Source organism: Hypanus sabinus, chromosome 22 (assembly GCF_030144855.1).
Source record: "Hypanus sabinus isolate sHypSab1 chromosome 22, sHypSab1.hap1, whole genome shotgun sequence".
NCBI lineage: Eukaryota > Metazoa > Chordata > Chondrichthyes > Myliobatiformes > Dasyatidae > Hypanus > Hypanus sabinus.
Window position 1 is genome coordinate 20,738,193 of NC_082727.1, and position 22,468 is coordinate 20,760,660.

General features: G+C 42.8%; 1 protein-coding gene across 5 annotated transcripts in view; it reads left to right on the forward strand.

The window, feature by feature from the left end:
* Positions 1 to 123: 123 nt before the first annotated feature.
* The window catches only part of cfap43 (cilia and flagella associated protein 43), a 113,153-nt gene continuing 90,808 nt past the window's right edge, over positions 124 to 22,468 (forward strand). For 3 of the 5 annotated variants that reach the window (XM_059947215.1, XM_059947216.1, XM_059947217.1), the window contains exons 1-4: positions 124 to 572; positions 3,839 to 4,092; positions 7,493 to 7,589; positions 10,758 to 10,925. In XM_059947215.1, the coding sequence (XP_059803198.1) occupies positions 541 to 572; positions 3,839 to 4,092; positions 7,493 to 7,589; positions 10,758 to 10,925 (551 nt within the window). In that variant the 5' untranslated portion in view covers positions 124 to 540. Of the gene's footprint in view, positions 573 to 3,838; positions 4,093 to 7,492; positions 7,590 to 10,757; positions 10,926 to 22,468 lie in introns of those variants that run through there. The other 2 variants (XM_059947219.1, XM_059947218.1) reach the window with 2 other exon arrangements.

Sequence of the window (22,468 nt, forward strand, 5' to 3'; positions counted from 1 at the left end):
CGCGCCCCTAACGCGTTGCCATGGTGCTGTTCCCCTTCGATCAATAAAAACAAAGGTTAGATGGGAATGCTCGTAGAACTGGCCAATCGGATGAAAGATTGTTGTCTCCTGGCGACAGCTTGGTGCTCGGTCTCGGAGTGAAGCTGGTGCTGTTGTTGTTTGGGGAAGCGAAGCAGAAGAGAGGAGATGGAGGGCATGTGAATAAGAGAGAGGGCGACAGGGTGGAAAGGAGGCAGGAGTCTGGATGAAGGGTGAGGAGGGTGACGAGTGCGGAGTACAGGTGAAAGGGGAAGAGGGAGTAGAGAAATAATAGCGAGTGGGTTTGAGGAGAGTGAGGGAAAGAGGAAAGGACGGAGTGGGAGAGAGAAGGGACGGAGAGTGAGGTGAGAGTAAGGGTTGTGAACTGAGAGGGAAGTGAGAAAGCTGAGGGTGGTGGTGGATTCGGGCTGAGGCAGCTGTGATCATCCACTCGGGACCGTCTCCGTCCCTCACCTTCTGTTGTGGCCAGTCTATGAACAACCTTGTCAAGTGTGAAAGCAGATGATGGAGAACCCAGAGGTCCTGTCGCTCAGGTGAGACCCTCAGCTTCATGAGCTTCTTGTGTTTACAGTCTGCATGGGCTGAGGAAGAATTTCTGCAAAATGAGGATGTAGATGAGAAATCTAGCTCACGTAGCTCAACACAATTATTCTGTACTGACTCCTTATCTAGAAATATCCAGTTAGCTGTGTTGCCCCTTTTCTCTTCTTTTTATACACTGCAAAATATTTGCAGATCTCTTGAACTCTATGGTTGAACCTGCTTCCAACACAACACCTGATTGGTCATTTCTGCATCCTAACCAATTGCTGTAGCCAGTGACATATTTCACAACTTCTTGTGGTGCTGAATTTCGTTACATCCATTCATGGGATGTGGTTGTCACCTTGAGTTTAGCTCTTAGAAACATGGAAACTGTAGAAGTAGCCCAACTCAGCCCTTCATCCAGAATTTAACAAGATCATGGCTGATCTTACCTCCATTTCTTGGCATTGTCTTCAAGTACTTTCAATCCTTTAATATCCAGAAAGGCAGCAATTTGTCTGTCAAACCTTCAATGGTTTGTTTGTTGAGAATGAAAATCCTGGTTTCAAATTGATCTATATTACTTTAAAACTTGTATAAAATTACATCATACTGTGGCCATGCTTTCTGAGAGAGCCTGTACAAAACAAAATCTTATTTATTTGCTCTTTGATGTTGCTCTTTCCTAGACTGAAGACAACCTGTTCTCCAGACACTTACTCAGGATACTGATCTAGATATTCAGCTTGTAGACAATCCAATAGATATATTTAATGTCAGAGAAATGTTTACAATATACATCCTGAAATTCTTTTTCTTCGCAAACATCCACGAAAACAGAGGAGTGCCCCCAAAGAATGAATGACAGTTAAATGTTACAGCCCCAAAGCACACCCCTTGAGAAATTCTTTCTCGACATTGTCTCATAATTCAACTTGCCCAGTTTATATGTGTTTTAAAATCTTCTTTGATAATTGCTTCTGATACATGCCCCTTTAATTTTCTCATTTGTACCATGCCTTGCATTACTTTTGGGAGGCCCATGAAGAACTCACAACAATATGATCTGCCTCTAGCTGCTCCTTAGCTAGACTCAAACTGATTCGAGTTCCAAGAGATGATTTATCAGGCCAGGATCCCATCTAATATGTACTGAGGTCATTTTGTTGTAACAGTGCCAGACCATCTTCTTTTCCTCTTTGTGGATCCCTATTTGGGCTCTGAAGCAGGCAGCTGTTTGGGTTATTTTCTGAGATTTTCAGCAGTTTCTAGAATTATACGTATACCAGATGAGTGAAGGTTGGAGGATTTTCTTTGCTGAATGGCACTATTGATGGGCTTTAGTGGCTAGTTTAAGAAAACAGTTTCAGATTTATTTAGCAAACATGAGGAAATCTGCAGATGCTGGAAATTCAAACAACAACACACACAAAATGCTGGTAGAACACAGCAGGCTAGGCAGCATCTATAGGAAGAAGCGATGTCGACGTTTCGGGCCGAGACCCTTCATCAGGACTAACCGAAAGGAAAGATAGTAAGAGATTTGAAAGTAGTGGGGGGAGGGGGAAATGCAAAATGATAGGAGAAGACCGGAGGGGGTGGGATGAAGCTAAGAGCTGGAAAGGTGATTGGCGAAAGTGATACAGAGCTGGAGAAGGGAAAGGATCATGGGACAGGCCTCAGGAGAAAGAAAGGGGGGGGGAGCACCAGAGGGAGATGGAGAACAGGCAAAGTTTCTCCGTAACTTCCGCCACCTCCAACGGGATCCCACTACCAAACACATTTTTCCCTCCCCCCACCTTCTGCTTTTCGCAAGGATCGCTCCCTACGCGACTCCCTTGTCCACTTGTACCCCCCCCATCCCTTCCCACCGATCTCCCTCCTGGCACTTATCCTTGTAAACGGAACAAGTGCTACACCTGCCCTTACACTTCCTCCCTCACCACCATTCAGGGCCCCAGACAGTCCTTCCAGGTGAGGCGACACTTCACCTGTGAGTCAGCTGGTGTGGTATACTGCGTCGGGTGCTCCAGGTGTGGCCTTTTATATATTGGCGAGACCCGAAGCAGACTGGGAGACCGTTTCGCGGAACACCTACGCTCAGTCTGCCAGAAAAAGCAGGATCTCCCAGTGGCCACACATTTTAATTCTACGTCCCATTCCCACTCTGCTATGTCTATCCATGGCCTCCTCTATTGTCAAAATGAATCCAAACTCAGGTTGGAGGAACAACACCTTATATACCGGCTGGGTAGCCTCCAACCTGATGGTATGAAGATTGACTTCTCTAACTTCCGTTAATGCCCCTCCTCCCCTTCTTACCCCATCCCTGACATATTTAGTTGTTTGCCTGTTCTCCATCTCCCTCTGGTGCTCCCCCCCCCGCTCCTTTCTTTCTCCTGAGGCCTCCCGTCCCTTGATCCTTTCCCTTCTCCAGCTCTGTATCACTTTCGTCAATTACCTTTCCAGTTCTTAGCTTCATCCCACCCCCTCCGGTCTTTTCCTATCATTTTGCATTTCCCCCTCCCCCCACTACTTTCAAATCTCTTACTATCTTTCCTTTTGGTTAGTCCTGACGAAGGGTCTTGGCCCGAAACGTCGACAGCGTTTCTCCCCATAGATGCTGCCTAGCCTGTTGTGTTCTACCAGCATTTTGTGTGTGTTTTTGTTCAGATTTATTTAATTTCTTGACTTTACATTCCCTAGATACTGTAGTGGGTTTTGAACTCCTAGCTCTAGATTAATAAATCTCTGGATTCTAGTTGGATAAATTAAACATCAAAATCTTTGTAATTCCCTCTGGGCTCTACCCATCACTACTTATGAAACCTTCTACACCCTTTCTTATCTCGGTAACACCCTACCTCCACCCTCACACCCTCCCTATCACTGTAATCCTCCAGCAGCTACACCCCTTACTACATCTGTAGCCCCTGCAATTTGTATACTTCTTATCTCTGTAACCCTTCCAAGCTCTATACCCCTCCCTACCTCTGTAACCTTCTTGAGCTTTTACCTCCAGGGAAGTGATTGTTCCACCAAGGAGATGGCTCCGTAATCGTCCCCACTTCTTTCTGTCTCTCCTCCTTTAAGACACTTTTTAATACCTTCCTCTCAGACCAAGCATTTGGCCTTTTATCTTGATGTGACCCAGTGTTATATTTTGTTAACCATGTTGAGGGTGCTTTAGGTGTGGGTGGGCAGAGCATTAGACACCAGGGGAAGTTAGTGAGACAGGGCAGCTGCAATCACCTTTACTGTTTATCTTTTTCAGATGGGTGAAAGGTTACACGTCAGAGTGCGTGCTGTTTGTCAACAACAACACAATATGCTACCCCTGTGGAAACTTCATTATTTTCATAAACGTGGAAACAAAGGAGGAGACGGTGCTGAAGTGTGAGACTGGGAGCATCGGGGCCTTCACTACCAACAGCAACAGTGAGATCGTAGCCTTTGCAGAGCAGAAGTTAAAGCCATCCATCTACTTGTACAGCTTCCCCGAACTGATCAAGACTGCTGTCCTCGCTGGTGTGTGCTGTTGGAGAATGGGTGGTAGTTATTCTCACAATGCAGGCTGCAGAGGAATTTCTTCAAATGAGTATCCAGTATCAGCTGCTTTTTAACATTTATCATTACAATTCCAATAAGGGCAATTGAAAACAAGTAAATGTTCTTTACTTGTTTTGTCACAGGACACTCACAGTTCTCCCTCATACTCTATCCACCAACCCCCCCCCCCACCTTATTATTCTTATTCAGGCTTTACCCCCCCCCCTTCCTTTCCAGTCCTGACGAAAGATCTAGGCCAAAAATATCAACTCCTTATTCCATTTCATAGATGCTGCCTGACTTCTTGAGTTCCTACGCATTCTGAGTGTGTTGCTGAAGATTTCCAGCATCTGTAGAATGTTTTGTGTTTATGTTCTGCTAAACTGTTTTGTTTTTATCCCTGTCGTTGTTCAGCATTCTCCATCCTGGAATTCACTCTATACCTAGTCCTGTCTAGGAGTGTTTTACAGGGTTCTGAGAAAGTCTTTAACAAGCATCTAATCTAAAAACCTTACTAAAAGCCCAGGACACTGCCTTTAAATCTGGTGACAGAACAGCAGCCAGAGCAGCCACCTTAGGCATCAACAGGACAAAGTCTGCCTATCCGCAAAAATATTCATGAACACGTATCCAACAATGATCCCTGGTATATGTGGCAGGGCATCATGGGCGTTACTGACTATGTAATGCATTGGGTGTACCAGTGACACCTCCCTCCCTCCCTCCCTAAACAGCTTTTACCCACGCTTCAGGGCATGCAACACAATGCTGGCCATGAAAGCTACCACCCCCACCCCCTCCAGGTGAGCAGCCACTGTCTGCAACAAGAGCAGACGTGAGAAGGATTCTGCAGAGACTCAATCCCTGTAAGGTGGCCAAACCAGACAACATTCCAGGCCGGGTACTTAGGGAATGAGCACATCCCCTCACTGCCATCTCCACAGACATCTTCAACATTTCACTCATCTAGGCTGCTGTCTTCACATGCTTCAAATCTCCACAATCATAATACCAATCATCATGCAGTGCTTTGAATGGCTGAGATGGGCACATATAAAAACTCCATTCATGCCACATTGGATACCCACCAATATGTTTACCGGCAGAACTGCTCTATGGCAGATGTCAAGGCATTTGTAATGCAGCTGGCCCTGGCACACCTAAAAAGCAAGGATACTTATGCCAGAATGCTGTTTCTGGATTTCAGTTCAGCATTCAATACTATTGTTCCACAGACCTTGGTTAATAAACTCCTTCTCTTTGGTCTAAGTACACCACCACTGTGCAACTGGGCGTTCGACTCCCTAACAAACTTCTATCCCCTCCCCCTCACTTAACATCGACAGCACAGCAGTGAAACCTGAAAGTAGTTTGAAATTCCTGGGAGTGCACATCTCATGGCCCCAGAACATATCCTACACAGTCAGGAAAGCTGACCAGTGCTTCTACTTTCTGAGGAGGCTGGACTATGTACAGGTACATCCATACTCATGTCCTTCTACAGAGACTCAGTAGAGAACATCCTAATGACCCGCATCACTCCTTGGTACAGAAACGGTAATGGACAGGAAGGCTTTGCAGCAGGTAGTCCAAACTGCCCAAAACATCACTGGCCCCAGTCTACCCACTATCAAGGACATATATACAGAAAGATACTGGAAAAGGGCCAGTAACATCATGATGGACCTCACCTACTCTGCTCATGGACTGTTTGTCACACTCCCATCATGAAAGAGGCTACATAGCACCCACACCAGGGCCACTAGACTCAAAAACAGTTACTTTCCCCAAGCAGTAAGCTCCACCCACTAATCCACCCCTCCACATCCCCAACTACCACTACTTTATTATTTCCTGTCAGTCACCTTATGTACAGACATTCGTGTACCTATGTCACTTTATGGGCATACAATCAATCTCTGTATATAAGCCATCTTATGTATTTATATTAATTGATTTATTATTATTATTATTATTGTGTTCTTTGTCTTTTTTTGCTGAATCAGATCTGAGTAACAATTATTTTGTTCTCCTTTGCACTGTGTACAGGAAATGACATAAAATAATCTTGAACTTTGAATCCTTTTCAGTGTTTCCTTTTATGTCTTTTTAAAAATATTTTTGTTTCAGAAATAATATTATTAAAAGTAAAATGACAAATTAAAATGGTCTCTTCCTTGTCAAGGACATAGAACATCGTGCTGGTGCGTGGCCTAGTAGATAAGGCATCAGACTAGTAACCTGAAGGTCACTGGTTCGAGCCTCAGCTGAGGCAGCATGTTTGTGTCCTTGAGCAAGGCACTTAACCACACATTGCTCTGCGACGACACCGGTGCCAAGCTGCTTGGGTCCTAGTGTCTTTCCCTTGGACGACATCGGTGGTGTGGAGAGGGGAAGGCTTGCAGCTTGGGCAACTGCCGGTTTCCCATACAACCCTCCCCGGCCTGCGCCCTGGAAAACCTTCCAAGACGCAAATCCACGGTCTCATGAGACTAATGGATGCCTAGTCTATTCTATTCTAGAACATGGAACAGTCCAAGCCCTTCATTGTTCCAACCTTTTAAACTACTTCAAGATCAATCTAATCTTTCCCTCCCACATAGCCCTTCATTTCCCTTTCATACATGTATGTGGCTCTAAAATGTCCCTAGTGGTCTACCTCTACCATCACACCTCACAGTGCATTCCATGCACTTACCACTCTCTGTGTCAAAAAATACTACCTCTAACATCCCACCTATACTTTTCCCCAATCATTTAAAAATTACATTCTCTTGTATTAGCCATTTCCACCCTGGGAAAAAAAGTGCTAGTTGTCCATTCTATCAATGTCTTTTATCATCTTGTACACCTCTATCGTCATGTCTCATGCCCACCACCTATAGAAGGTCCCCACAGTGGTTATTGCGTTCACCCTTTCCTGAGACACCTGGGCACGAATGTCACCATGTAAAAAAGCAGTGATGATCTTTGTAGATATTTGAATGGCTATCTTGGCCAGCCCAGGTACAAACAGACAAGGAGATTGTTATTCCTGCTTTGGAGTGTTGAATAAATATACTCTAAGTGTCATATAGGGGCCTCATAACCTTCAGATTTTCCGCATGCCTCACCTGACCCAATGCTCTCTGCACCGCTCCCACCCCTTCACCCTGAGTCCAATCTATCCAAGGATTCCACTTGTCCCCAGGATCTGCAGCTCTACTGGCTTATTGTACTCCTTGAGAAAGACCTTTGTGAGTCTCTGTCTATTCTACCATGGAGAATTTGTTGGTTCTCGTGTGCAGTTGGATATTATTGTGAAGGGGCCCTGCATTTTTTGGGAATATACTGTTCCTGGTGTCAGTAATGTTTAGTCCAGACTGATTGTGTTTTTCAGATGGAGCAGAGCTTGAGTACACACTGCTGGATTTCTGCTATTCGGGTTCCTACTTTGCCAGTTTCTCCTCAATCCCTGACTTCCTTTTAACCATCTGGTAGGTTTTTATGGATAAGTACTTCTGCTTTATAGTGGTACAGATATGTGGAATCACTCCTATAGTGGGTAGCAATTGAGGTAATCAGCATAGACATATCTAAGGGAAACCTAGATAAATGCACACATGAGAAGGAAATCAGAAGCAATGTTTGCGGACTGGGAGAAGGATTGAGTATAATCACCAGGAATGACCAATGGGTTGAAGGATCTGTTTATTATTCTACACATTTGCACAGTTGTAGGATGTACCTGCCCAGGGTGTGTTGTGATGAAAAACTGTCCTTACCTGTAAGTATGTGATGGGCTGTGTAGAAGGCACTTTTCTTTCACTCAAGTGGTCCTGGCATAGTTGCTGCTCTTCCCTGAGGGGAGTGAGGCAAACAGTCCATAAGCAGGGTGAGTGAGATCTTCCATGATATTGCTGGATAATTTCAGGCACTTTTCTGTATATATGTCCTTGACAGCAGGTAGGCTGGTACTGGTGATGTACTGGACAGTTTTAACCACCCATTGTAAAACCTGTCTGTGGCAGTGCAGTTTCCGTACTACATAAAGATATAGCATGTTAGAATGCTCTCACCACACATCTGTAGAACGATCATTACTATTGATGTGCAAAGACCAGCTCTCTTCAGCATGTCCCTACCTGGAAGTGTGTTATAGGTCAGTGTAGAAGGCAATTTTCTCAATCTTTCCCATGCTGGTTCTGCCCAGGAACTCTGTGATAGAACCATATAGATGAAGCTTTACTCTGTAGTTCTCTGATACTGATTCTGCCCAGAGACTTTGTAATAAAAGTTTACAGTCATAGGGCACTATAGCACAGAAACATTTAGATCACTGTTATTCTGCCTAGTCCCATCAACCTGTACCTGGATCATAACCCTCCATAATTCTCCCATCCATGAACTTATCCAAACATCTCTTATTTCAATTATTTCAATGTTGAAATTGAACCCAGATCCACCTTATCTGCTGGTAGCTCATTCCACACTCATTCCACCCTCTGAATGAAGAAGTTCCCCGTCAGGTTCTCCTTAAATATTTCGGTTTTCACCCTTAACCCACGACCTCTAGTTCTAGTTTCACCCCCTTAATTTTGTATACCTCTATCTAAAGCCCACCTTAATTTTGAAAGGTTTTATCAAATCCCCCCTTATTTTCCTATGCTCTAGAGAATAAACTCCTAACTATTTAACCTTTCCCTATCATTCAAGTCCTCAAAAGTCCTGGGAGCATTCTTGTAAATTTTCACTGTGCTCCTTCAAACTTACTGATATCTTTCCTGTAGGTAGGTGATCAGAATGCACACAATACTCCAAACATCTTTCAACATTATTTCAACATCAATTGATAATTCCTTCAGAGCTAAATATTCCATAGTAAATCAGTGGTAGTTTGTTGATAGAAATCTTGTTAAATGATCTAATCACATTTATAATATTCCATACTAAACAGAATACAGTGTGATATTGTTTACTTTGTGTGCATGTTGTACCGCTGGTGCACTGTTCCATTAGTACTCTGTGACTTTACTTAAAAATGTCATCCACTGGAATTAGAAGAGTGAGAGGGGACAATTGAAACATATATCATCCTGAGGGGTCATGACTGAGTGGATGTTTATTCTCATAGGAGAATCCAGAGGTTAGGATCATTGTTTAAAAATAAAGAACAATCTCTTTAAGATTAAGACAATATAGAAGATTTTTCATTGATTGGCAAAGAAGACTCAAGGATCTGAGTACCCTTTGCCCCCTAATACATTTGTTTCGGGTTTGAATTTTCATTTCCAACATCAGAGGCTCAAAGACGAGCTCCATGGAATGAATTGGCTGTGCAAGGTGCAGGGTCTAAAGTTTAAAACTGAAGTGACAGCACCTCCATCAGTTTGGTTTGTGCTGAAAGAACTGAGGGTGGCATGGTAGCATGTTAGTAGCAGTTATTACAATGACAGCAATTCAATTCTCACCACTGTCTGTAAGGAGTTTGTATGTTCTTCTCATGACTGGGTGGGTTTCCTCCAGATGCTCTGGTTTCCACATCCAAAAGAGGTTGTAGGTTAATTGGTCACATGGGTGTAATTGGGCGGCGCAGGCTCATTGGACCGGAAGGGCCTGTCACTCTGCTTCATCTCTAAAAAGAAGACTGATGAGCAGTAGGGCACTAAGGAGTGCTGGAGAACAGAGGAATCTGGGAATACAGATCCGTAGTTCGTCAAAGGCAGATAGGGTCATAAAGAGAACTTTTGCCACATTAGCCTTCATAAGTGAAGTATTGAGTACAGGAGTTAGGATGTTATGTTGAAGTTGTATAAGACATTGGTGAGGCCTAATTTGGAGAATTATGTGCAGATCTGGTCACCTATGTATCGGAAAGAAATCAATAAGATTGAAAGAGTGCAGTACAAATTTACAAGGATGTTGCTAGGACTTGAGGAGCTGGGTTAGAGAGAGTTGCTTTCAAGGACTCTTCATCTCATGTTCTCAATATTTATTGCTTATTTATTATTAGCATTGTATTTGCACTGTTTGTTGCCTTTTTGCAAATGGGCTGTTTATCCATCTGTTGGGTGTGGTCTTTCATTGTGTTTCTCAGATTTACTGTGTATGCCTGCAAGAAAACGAATATCAGGGTTGCATATAGTGACATATATGCACTTTGATAATAAATTTATTTTGAATTTTGAAAGGGTGAATACATTTTGATTTTATTTCCTAGACTGCAGGAGAATAAAGAGAGATTTGATAGACATATACAAAATTATAAGAGTATCAGCAGGGTAAATGCAAGCAGGCATTTTCCACTGAGGTTGGATGAGACTAGAACTAGAGGTCATGGGTTAAAAGTGAAAGGTGAAATGTTTAAGGGGAACATGATGGGCAACATATTCACCCAGAGGGTAGTGAGAGTGTGGAATGAGCTGTCAGGGGAAGTGGGGGATGTGGGTTCTATTTGAACATTTAAGAGAAACTTGAATAGGTACATGGATTAGGTACATGGGCCAGGTTCGGATCAATGGCACAAGGCAGATTAATAGTTTGACACATAATAGATGGGCCAAAGGACTGTTTCTATGCTGCAGTGTTCTATGACCCCATGAGTCTATGGTGCAAGTACTGTTGACATACTCAGTTAATCTTTTATTGTTCTCAACCGTCTGGAGGAACTGGAGAACCGGCAGTCGTCTCTGCAGTGAGTCGGTGATGCGGATGAAGGCTGATATCCTGTGCTTTAATCCCATGAACCAGCTGCAGCTGTGCCTGGCCAGCAGCAACTGCCTGCTGCTGTGGAACATTGAACGATGCAATGACCTTCACATCTTAAAACAAGTGTAAGTGCTACAGACTGAGGAGAGATGGCTAAGTTAATCATTTGTCACAAGAACTTTTTGACCAGGAGCATCTCAACATCTGAAACATAACAGATTCTGCTGATGCTGGAAATCTTGAGCAACACACACAGATTGCTTGAGGAATGTAGCAGGTCAAGGTGTATTGGTGTGCAATTAGTAATTGGCATTTCAGCCTAAGATCCTTCATCAGGGCCGAAAAGGAAAGGCAAAAAAGTCTCAGCCCTCTCCCTCCTTTTTTCTTTTTCCATTCCCAAATCTGGTTACCCTCTTCTTCTCACCTGCCCATCACCTCCCTCTGATGCCTTTCCACCCCTTTTTCTCATGTCCATTGTTCTCTCCTATCAGATCCTTCTTCAGCCCTTGACCTCTAATGCCTATCACTTCCCGCTTTCTTTCTTCATCCCTCCCCACCCACTGACCCTCACCTAATCTCACCTATTACCTGCTGGGTTGTACTCACCCTCACCCCCACCTTCTTATTCTGGCTAATATCCTCTTCCTTTTCAGTCCCAATGAATGGTCTTAGCCCAAAAGTCGACTGTTTACTTTCCTGCATAGATGCTACCTGACCTTCCGAGTTCCTCCAATATCTTGTGTAGTTTGCACTTGGACATCTATGTAGATCCATTTTAATTGTACACTTCACAGATGATTAAGAAAGACTAGCATTCCATGGTTCTTTCTACAAACTAAGAGCATCCTAAAGTGATTTACAGACAATGTAGCTTATAAAACTTCATTTAGGCTGCATCTGAAGTGTTGCATTTACAAACCCCATTTCCAGAAAAGTTGGGATATTTTCCAAAATGCAATAAAAACAAAAATCTGTGATATGTTAATTCACGTGAACCTTTATTTAACTGACAAAAGTATAAAGAAAAGATTTTCAATAGTTTTACTGACCAACTTAATTGTATTTTGTCAATAAACACAAATTTAGAATTTGATGGCTGCAACACACTCAACAAAAGTTGAGACAGAGGCATGTTTACCATTGTGTTACATCACCTTTCCTTTTAATAACACTTTTTAATCGTTTTGGAACGGAGGATACTAATTGTAGTAGATTTGCAATTGGAAATTTTGTCCATTCTTGCTTGATATAAGACTTCAGCTGCTCAACAGTCCGTGGTCTCTGTTGTCTGATTCTCCTCTTCATGATGCGCCATACATTTTCAATAGGAGATAGATCTGGACTGGCAGCAGACCAGATAAGCACACGCACTGTGTCTACAAAGCCACGCGTTGTAACCCGTGCAGAATGTGGTCTGGCATTGTCCTGCTGAAATAAGCATGGACATCCCGGGAAGAGACGTCGCCTTGATGGCAACATATGTCTCTCTAAAATCTTAATATACCCCTCAGAGTCAATGGTGCCTTCACATACGTGCAACTCACCCATGCCGTGGGCGCTGATGCACCCCATACCATCACAGATGCTGGCTTTTACACCTTTCGCTGATAACAATCAGGATGGTCGTTTTCATCTTTGGCACGGAGAACTTGACGCCTGTTTTTTCTGAAAACTAGCTGAAATGTGGACTCATCTGACCACAGCACACGGTTCCACAGTCTTTTGGTCCATCTGAGATGAGCTCGGGCCCAGAGAACTCACCAGCGTTTCTGCATAGAGTTGATGTATGGCTTCCTCCTTGCATAATACAGTTTCAAGTTGCATTTCTGGATGCAGCGATGGACTGTGTTAAGTAACAATGGTTTTCCGAAGTACTCCCTAGCCCAGGAGGCTATAATTGTCACAGTAGCATGACGGTTTCTTAGGCAGTGCCACCTGAGGGCTCAAAGATCACGCGCATTCAACAGTGGTTTCCAACCTTGCCCTTTACGCACTGAGATGTCTCTGAATTCTCTGAATCTTTTCACAATATTATGTACTGTAAATGTTGAAAGACCTAAATTCTCTGCAATCTTGCATTGGGAAATGTTCCTTTTGAACTGACTAACAATTCTGTCATGAATTTTGGCACAAAGGAGTGAGCCACAACCCATCCTTGCTTGCAAAGACTGAGCCTTTGATTGACGCTACTTTTATACCCAGTCATGATACCTCACCTGCTACCAATTAGCCTGCTTAATGTGGAGTCTTCCAAACCGGTGTTACTTGAATATTCTGTGCACTTTTCAATCTTATTTTAACTCTGTCCCAACTTTTGTTGAGTGTGTTGCAGCCATCAAATTCTAAATTTGTGTATATTTACAAAATACAATTAAGTTGGTCAGTAAAACTATTGAAAATCTTTTCTTTGTACTTTTGTCAGTTAAATAAAGATTCATGTGAATTAACATATGACAAATTTTTGTTTTTATTGCACTTTGGAAAATATCCCAACTTTTCTGGAAATGGGCTTTGTAGTTCTCGTCATCCCATTTTTAGGAAGAATGTCAAGGTTTTGGAGAGGCTGCAGAGGGGATTCAGTAGGGTACTGCCTGGATTAGAGGGCATGTGCTGCAGGTGAGTTTGGATAAACTTGCCTTGTTTTCTCTAAAGTGGCAGAGGTTGAGGGGAGATCTGATAAGCTTATGAGTGGCATAGATAGAGTAGACAGCTGATATCTTTTCCCCAGTTTTCAAATATCTAATACCAGAGGGCATGCATTTAAGCTGAAAGGAGAAGTTTCAAAGGAGATGTGCAGGGCAAGCTTTTTGTACAGTGAGTGTGGTTCCTTCTGTGCTTTAACTTTCTGTGAGTGAGAGGCTCTTTATCAATTACAGCTCTGTATTTAATGCCATCATCTCCTCAAAACTAATCAGTAAGCTACAAGACTCAGGCCTCAGTACCTCCTTGTGCAATAGGATCCTGGATTTCCAGACTTGCAGACCCCAGTCAGTTTGGATTAGCAAATCATCTCCTCCACAGTCTCCATCAGCACAAGTGCACCATAAGGCTGCTCTGCTCTACTTGTTTTACACCTATGACTGTGTGGATAAGCAGAACTCCTACACCATATACAAGTTTGCCGATGACACCACTGTTGTGGGCTGTATCAAAGGTGGGGATGAATCAACATACAGAAGGGAGTTTGAAAATATGGCTGAGTGGTGTCATAAAACAACTACTTACTCAATGTTAGCAAGACCAAGGAACTAATTGTAGACTTCAGGAGAGGGAAACCAGAGGTCCATGAGTCAGTACTCATCAAAGGATCCTAGGTGGAGAGGGTCAGCAATTTTAATTCTTGGTGTCACTATCTTAGAGGACCTCTCCTGGACAAATCATATAAATATAATTGCAAAGAGAGCACTACAGCACCTCTTCTTCCTTAGGAGTCTGCAGAGGTTCCGCATCTCTTCGAAAAAACTCTGAAAAACATATATAGATGTGTGCTGGAAAGTGTATTGACTGGCTACGTTATAGCCTGTTATGGGGACACCAGTGCCTTTGAGTGGAAAATCCTGTAAAAGGTCAGCCCAGTACAATGTGGGTGAATCCCTCCCAACTACTGAGCACAGTTACATGAAACATTGCCGTAGAAAAGCAGCATCCATCAATAAAGATCCTCACCACCCAGGCTATGCTCTTCTCTCACTGCTGCCATCAGGTAGAAGGTACAAGTGCCTCAGGACTCACACCACCAGGTTCAATAACAGTTACTACTCCCCAACAATCAGGCTCTTGAACAAAAGAGGATAATGACACCCATTCTATTTCTGTTGTTCCTACAACCAATGGTCTCACTTTAATGATTCTTTATCGTGTTATTTCATACTCATTATTTATTGCTATTTATTTATATTTGCCTTTGCACAGTTTGTTGTTCATTGATCCTGTTTACAGTTACTGTTCTATAGATTGCTGAGTATTGCTCAGGAAAAACAATCTCAGGGTTGTATGAGCAGACATGATTATACTCTGATAATAAGTTATACTTTGAACTTGGTGGGTGACTGGAATGTGCTACCTAAATGATGGTGGACACTCTAATTTAGGCTCATGGATGAGTGGGAAATGGAAGGATAGGGACGTAGAGTAGGCAGAAGGGAGTGGTTTAGCTGGATATTTGATTACTAATTTAATTGGTTCAGTACAACATGGTGGGCTGAAGGGCCCATTCCTGTGTTGCACAGATCTGTGTTCTGATGTGAGTTTTTGAAGTATAATCAATGTTGTCATGTATAAGAAGAAGCAGTTAGAGGGCACATAGCACGAACAGTGAAGTGGTGATTTGTCACCAGCATTGGCTAAGTAATACCTATTGGTTAGGGCATTGGGAAAAGTGCTCTGCTCATCAAATGGTGCAGCATCCTTCCAATACGCTTCCTGTAACGCTGCATTGTTCTCTCCATACTACCTCTCTGACACAGTAGAGGGACTCCTTCAGTACCTGACAGGGTGGATGTGGAGAGGAGTTTCTTCTTGTAGGAGAATCGAGATCTTGGGTTACTGTTATTAAAATAAGGGATTGCCCATAAAAGAGTCATGAGGCAATTTTTTTCTCATGAGTTCAGGGAAAGGAAGGCCGAGAATGGATGCAGAGGTGCATAGAACAGCCTCTGTGATAGTTTGAATTAGAAACAGGAGCCACTCACTCACAGAAAGTTAAAGCACAGAAGAAATCAGTCAACCTCTTATGCCCTATACTGCCTAAGTTTTGGTATTGACAAGAGGAAGAGTGTGTAACTCACTGGAGCACAGTGTCTGGTTCAAAGTCAGAGTAATATAGCACAGACAGAGACCTTTCAGCCCAATTGGCCTATGCTGGCCACACCATCCTCCCTGCAAGTCCTTGTTGCCTGTGTTCAGACAATAGCTCAAGCCCTTCCCCTCCTTCCATGTAAATATCCTAATGCCTCTTAAATTCTGCAGTTGTACCGTCCTAGATACTTCCTCTGGCAGATCATTTCAAACGCTACCCCCTCACGTTTTTGTTAAATTCCTCTCCTCGAATCTTGTATCCATGCCCTTTGGCTTTGGACTCTCCAACCCCAGGGAAAAAGACAATGTCCATTCACCTTATCCATAGCCCTCATGATTTTATAAACCTCTAAGAGGCCACCCCTCATTCTCCTGTGTTCCAGGGAATAAAGATCCAGCATGGCCAACCTCTCCTTATAGGTCAAGCCCTCTGTGACTAGTCAACCACATTGGATTATTCCTGGGTACATCCATAAATTTTTGTGCATAAGGTTCCAAGAGCACTAAGCATGAAGAAGCTATCGAAAGAACCATAGAAACTTGACAGTCAGAGAATAAAAAAACAAGCTAAAGAGGAACAGGATTAAGCATTGATCTGAAACATTAACCAGCTTCCTTCTCTCTGCTGAGTATTTCCTGTATTTTTTATTCTTATTGCCAAAGAGGAACTAGATTAAGGAACGACGTACAATCTGCTGGAGGAATTCAGCAAGTCAAATTGCATTTGTAGTGGGGAAGGAATTGTTGACATTTCAGATCAAAATCCTGCATTAGGACTAAGAGTGGAGTGGGCAGAAGGAGTGTGGGGGGAGGAGATGGTGGGTGAAATATGTGCGTGAACACAAAATTTGAACATTGAATTTCAGGTAACCATCACCTCTTGTGTTCCCACATCCTCCTTTGATACTCATTTTGTCCTCCTATTTTTGTCTTCTTTCTTAACCCCTGCCATCACCACCCTTTTTTATCCAGCCCCCTCCCCCAGGTTCATTGCTTTCCCACACGAGCATTTCACCCACTGGTTTCAGTTCCATCTGCCATTCAGTTCCCATGTCACTTTCCATACATCAGATTCCAGCACTTCTTGTTCGTCCTTATCTCCCTTCAGCCTCTGTCTCCTCCTACATTCTCCCCTCCTTTTTATGGCTCCATCTTCCTTTCTTCTTTGTGTGCCCTATCTATCGCCCACCATCCTCTGTCTCCCCACTCTACTCCTCTCTTTCCCCTTCCTTCTGCATCTGTCTGTCATCCTACACACCACCTGCCCTACCCCACCATCACCACACTCCAGTCCACCAATCACCTCTGGCTCCTTTTCACCCCTCTCATCTCCCCTTTATCCTGTCTATTATCCCTCTGCATTCCAAGTCCTGATACAAGATTTTGACCTAAAACATCAACAATTCATTCCCGCCCCTACCCCCCAGATGTTGCTTGACGTGCTGAGTTCTTCCAGCATATTGTTCGTGGCTCCGGCATCTTTAGTTCCTTAGACAAAGATGCCTGTTGGATAATTCTAAGTATGTAATCAGATGACAAACAAGCACAACGGAGAATATAAAAACAAAACTAACAATTGCTTACATCTTTGTACAATGCGTCAGATGAATGACTGTGAGGAAATGGGAAGGAATGTGAAATGGGCAATAGACATGTTGCCACCTGGTTACACTATCAAATGTCAGCAATGACCACAGAGAAAGGGACAGAGATCAACCAGCAAGGGGCATATTGTTCTGTACCCCTACATAAACCAGCCTAGGGGCCCCTCATAGTCCCTAATCTGCTCTGGGTAAGTGTTGAACTGAGACCATTTGTGTAACCTGATACTAACTACATCCCACCCACAGACCCGCCCCTGAGTCTGTGGTAAATCAGGATTTACCAGGAGGGTGGTAAATCAGATTGTTATCCTAATGCAGGGTTTTGGCGCAAAAAGTCAACAATTCATTTCCTGCCACAGGTGCTGCTCGGCACACAGAGTTCCTTGAGCAGATTGTTTCTGTTTTATTTTGAAGACCAGTTATCTTTTGAATTAACTAGCCACCACCTCTATTCTGTAACTCCTGGAGATATTTGCATTTCAGCAACTATTTTCTCTTGAAAAACTTTTAAATGTTTTATGAGAGAATTTGTGTACAGTCATTTAGGTTTTCAGTAACCTGGCAGTGGGAGCAAAGGTCCAAATGGCCACCTCTCTGTTGTATATTTCAGTGGTAATTCACGAAGTGATCCATGTAACAGTACAATAAAATAACAAACACAGGAGATTCTGGCGATGCTGGAAATCCTGACTAACCCACATAAAGTGCTGGAAAAGCTCAGCAGCTCAGGCAGCGTCTGTGGAAAGGAATAAACAGTTGACATTTCAGGCTGAGTTCCTTCATCAGGACAGAAGAGGAAGAAGCCAGAGTAAGATTTGGGGGGAGGGGAGGAGTACAAGTTGGTAGGTGATAGGTGAGACCAGCTGAGGGGGTAGGTGGGTGGGTGAGGTGGGGAGAATGAAGTAAGAAGCTGGGATGTGATAGGTCAAAGGGGTAAAGGGCTGAAGAAGAAGGAATTTGATAGGAGAGGAGAGGGAACCATGGGAGAAATGGAAGGAGGAGAGGCGCTAGAGGGAAGTTTTGGGCAGAAGGAGTAAGAGGGGAGCCAGAATGGGGAATGGAAAGAGAGAGAAGTCAAAGGGGAGAAATTACCAGAATAGATACTATTTAGGGTTAAAGAGAATCAGATTCAGATTTATTTATCACATAACAACCAAAACAACCTAAGAATGTGATGAGGACAACCTACAAGTATCATCATGCATTCCAGGGCCAGCATAGTATGTCCAAAATGTTCATCAAAGCATCACAACAATGGGACAGCAACAAAACAATAGTAGCAAATTTTCCAAAAATCTATAAATTCAAGGGCAATGGCTGAGGATAGCAAAAATGCAAATGTTTCATCTTTGCTTCAAAAAGGGTGAAGGAATAAATCCAGAAACTATAGACCAGTCAGTTTAATCAGAGAATTAGAATCTGAATCAGGTTTAACGTTACAGGCATATGTTGTGAAATTTCTTGTTTTGTGGCAACATTACTTTGCAAAACATAATAAAAACTACAAATTACTGTATATGTATATATAAGTGAGTAGTGCAAAAAGAGAAAAAAATAGTGAGGTGGTGTTCATAGGTTCACTGTCCATTCCATGATGGTGGAAGGAAAGAAGCTGTACCTGAAACGTTGAATATGTGACTTCAAGGTCCCGTGACTCCTCCTTGATGGTAGCAATGAACAGAGGGCGTGTCCTGGGTGAAGGGGAAACTTAATGATGGAGGCCACCTTTTTGAGGCATCACCTTTTGAACTTCCGATCCGGTGCAATGACCCCTCCAGCCGATAGCAATACACCCAGTTAGAATACTCTCCACGGTACATCTGTAGAGACTTGTGAGTTTCATTGGTGACATATCAAGTCTCCTCAAACTTCTAATGAAATATAGCTGCTATTATGTATTTTTTATAATCGCATTAATATGTTTGCCCCAGGATAGATCTCCAGAGCTGTTAACACACAGGAACTTGAAACTGTTCACCCTTTCCACTGCTGATCCTTCGATGAGGACTGATGTATGTTCCTTCAACTTCACCTTCCTGAAATCCACAATCAATTCCTTTGTCTTACTTACATTGAGCGCAAGGTTGTTGCTGTGATACCACTCAACCAGCTGATCTATCTTGCTCCTGTATGCTTCCTCATCACTGTCTGAAATTCTGCCAACAATAGTTGCGTTGTTGGGAAATTTATAGATGCCATTTGAGCTGTGCTTAGCCATACATTTGTAGGTGTAGAGAGATTAGAGCAATGGGATAAGCATGCATCCTTAAGGTGCAAATGCTGGGGAATCTTTTAGAAACAAGGATTAGAGACAGAATTAGCAGTCACTTGAACAAGTGTGGATGTATTAGAGAAAGCCAGCATAGGCCTGTTGAAGACAGTGTTGCAATAAGTTAACATACAAAACCAGTGGGGGAATTGTGGCTTATGAAATTTTATTTATTTAGTGAGAGATACAGAGATACAGGCCTTTCCAGCCCAATGAGCAGCATCACCCAGTAACTCACCTCTTTTTACACTAGTTTAATCACAGGACAATTTACAATGACCAATTAACTTACTAACCGGTACATCTTAGGACTGTAGGAGGAAACCGGAGAAAACCCATGCAGTTCTCAGGAAAAATGTACAAACTCCTTACAGCTGGTATCAGAACTGAAGTCTGAACTCTGGAACTCCACAAGCTGTAATAGCAGTAATGTATGGACTTCCAAAAGTAGTTTGATAAGGTTACCTTCAAGATTGAAGGGTCTTGGAACCTTACCGAAACTTGGTTTGCTGACAGGAGACATTATAGTGGTGGAAATTTTGTCTTCAGGCTAGGTGGGGAACGTGTACACTGGAGTTTTCCTGATGTCAGTAGCAGGCCCACTGATTAGCTTAATATAACTTAATATATACTGACTGGGACTTAGGTCTATGGTGAGCAATTTCCAAATTTTCAGATGACACAAAACTTGAAGGTATAGAGAATGACAAGGATAGTAATAAACTGGTGTGGACAAGTGATGGAGTGGGTGAGTGGAATGAAGATTATGCTGAGAGATGTGCAGTATTATGTTTTGGTAAGAATTATGAGAAGTGACAACATAAACTTGAAGATACAATTTTGAAAGGAGTACTGAAGTGAAGAGACCTCAGACCATTTAAAGTGCAGGTAGAGTAAGTAGTTTGACTGTAAAAACATGGAGGAACCATCATGAACTCACAGACCCCTGACCCTGTTATTTCAGTGTCTGAGGCTGATGTGACCCCACAAAAAGATAGGGTACCTGGCTAAGTACTAAAGAACTGTGCTGATCAACTGGCTGGAGTGTTCACTGAAATATTTAACCTCTTGCTTTGGCAGTTTAAAGTACCCAGTTGCTTCAAGCAGGCTTGAATTATACCGGTGCCTATGAAGAACATAGTAACCTGCCTCAATGTCTATTGTCCAGTAGCACTTACATCCATAGTGATGAAGTGTTTTGGGAGGTTGGTGATGAAATATATCAACTCCTGCCTGAGAAGCGACTTTGATCCACTCCAATCTGCCTACCAGAGCAACAGGTCCATAGCAGATACCATCTCATTGGCCCTTCACTCAACCCTGGAACATATAGGCAGCAAAAATGCACACAACAGGATGCTCTTTATTGACCACAGCTCATCATTCAATACCATCACCCTCTCAAAACTAATTAATAAGCTTCAAGACTTTGCCCTCAATACCTCATTGTGCAATTGGATCCTCAATTTCCTCACTTGCAGATCCCAGTGAGTTGGACTAACAACAATGTCTCCTGCACGATCTCCATCAGCACATGTGCTCCACAAAGTTGTGTGCTTCACCCTCTGCTCTAATTGTTTCTACTTATGACTATGTATCTAAGCTCCAATTCTATATTCAAGTTTGTTGACAACACCACTGATATAGGCTGAATCAAAGGTTGTGATGAATTAGCATTTAAGAGAAAGATTGAAGTTCTGGCTGAGTGGTGCCATATCAACAACCTCTTACACAATGTCAGCAAGACCAAGGAGCTGATTATTGACTTCAGGAGGAGGAAACCAGAGGTCCATGAGCCAATTCTCATCAAATGTCGAGAGGGGCAGCAATTTTAAATTCCTTGATGTTACTAATTTGGAGGATCTGTTCTGGGCCTGACACTTAAGTGCAATTACAAAGAAAAGGTAGCACTGCCTCTACTTCCTTGGGATTTTGCATAGATTTGGCATGACATCTAAAACTTTGCCAAACTTCTATAGTTGCCTAGTGGAGAGTATGTTGACTGGCTGCATCACAGGCTGGTATAGAAACACCAATGCCTTTGAATGGAAAATCCTACAACAGTAGTGAAAATGGCCCAGTCCATCACAGGTAGAGCCATTGTGCACATCTACATTAAACGCTGTCACTGTAAAGCAACATCCATCATCAGGAACCCCCACCTCCCAGGACATGCTCTCTTCTCACTGCTGCCATCAGGAAGAAAGGACAGGAGCCTCAGGACTCGCACTACCAGGTTCAGGAACAGTTACTACCTCGCAACCATTAGGCTCTTGAACCAAAGGGAATAACTTCACTCAGCTTCATTTGCCCCATCATTGAAATGTTCCCACAACCCATGGACTAATTTTCAAGGACTCTCATCTCACATTCTTGAAATTTATTGCTTATTTATTTATTTTTACTTATTTCTTTTTGCACTTGCACAATTAGTTGTCTTTTGCGGTCTTCAGGTGATTCTGTTATGGTTCTTATTCTGTTATAGATTTATTCAGTATGCCTACAAGAGAATGAATCTCAGGGTTGTACACGGTGGCATATATATACTGTGATAATAAATTTACTTTGAACTTTGGTTAAATGCATATGGAATTGTGGGCTTTATAAATAGGAACCTAGGTAATAAGAGTGAGGAAGTCACAATGAGTTCTTATTATAAAACTTTGATTTGGACACTTTTGGAATACTGTATGCAGTTGTGGCTGCCGATCTTTAGGAAAGATGAAAAGTTTCAGAAGGACTACTACTGTATAATGATTCTAGAGCCGAGCGACTTCTTTTATGTTGATAGAGTGGAGATGCTGGGATTCTTCTTTAAATAGAGAGGGTTGTAAGAGGTACGTATTAGGATCCTGATGGATGTACTGTAGATGGAAAATGGAGATAAACTGTTCGTACTGGTGGAGGTTCCAAATTTGGAGGGGTATAGAATGAACTAAAACTAACATGAGGATTTTTTTTTATTCCTTCCTGGTCTTGAATGAACTGCTGGGGTAAA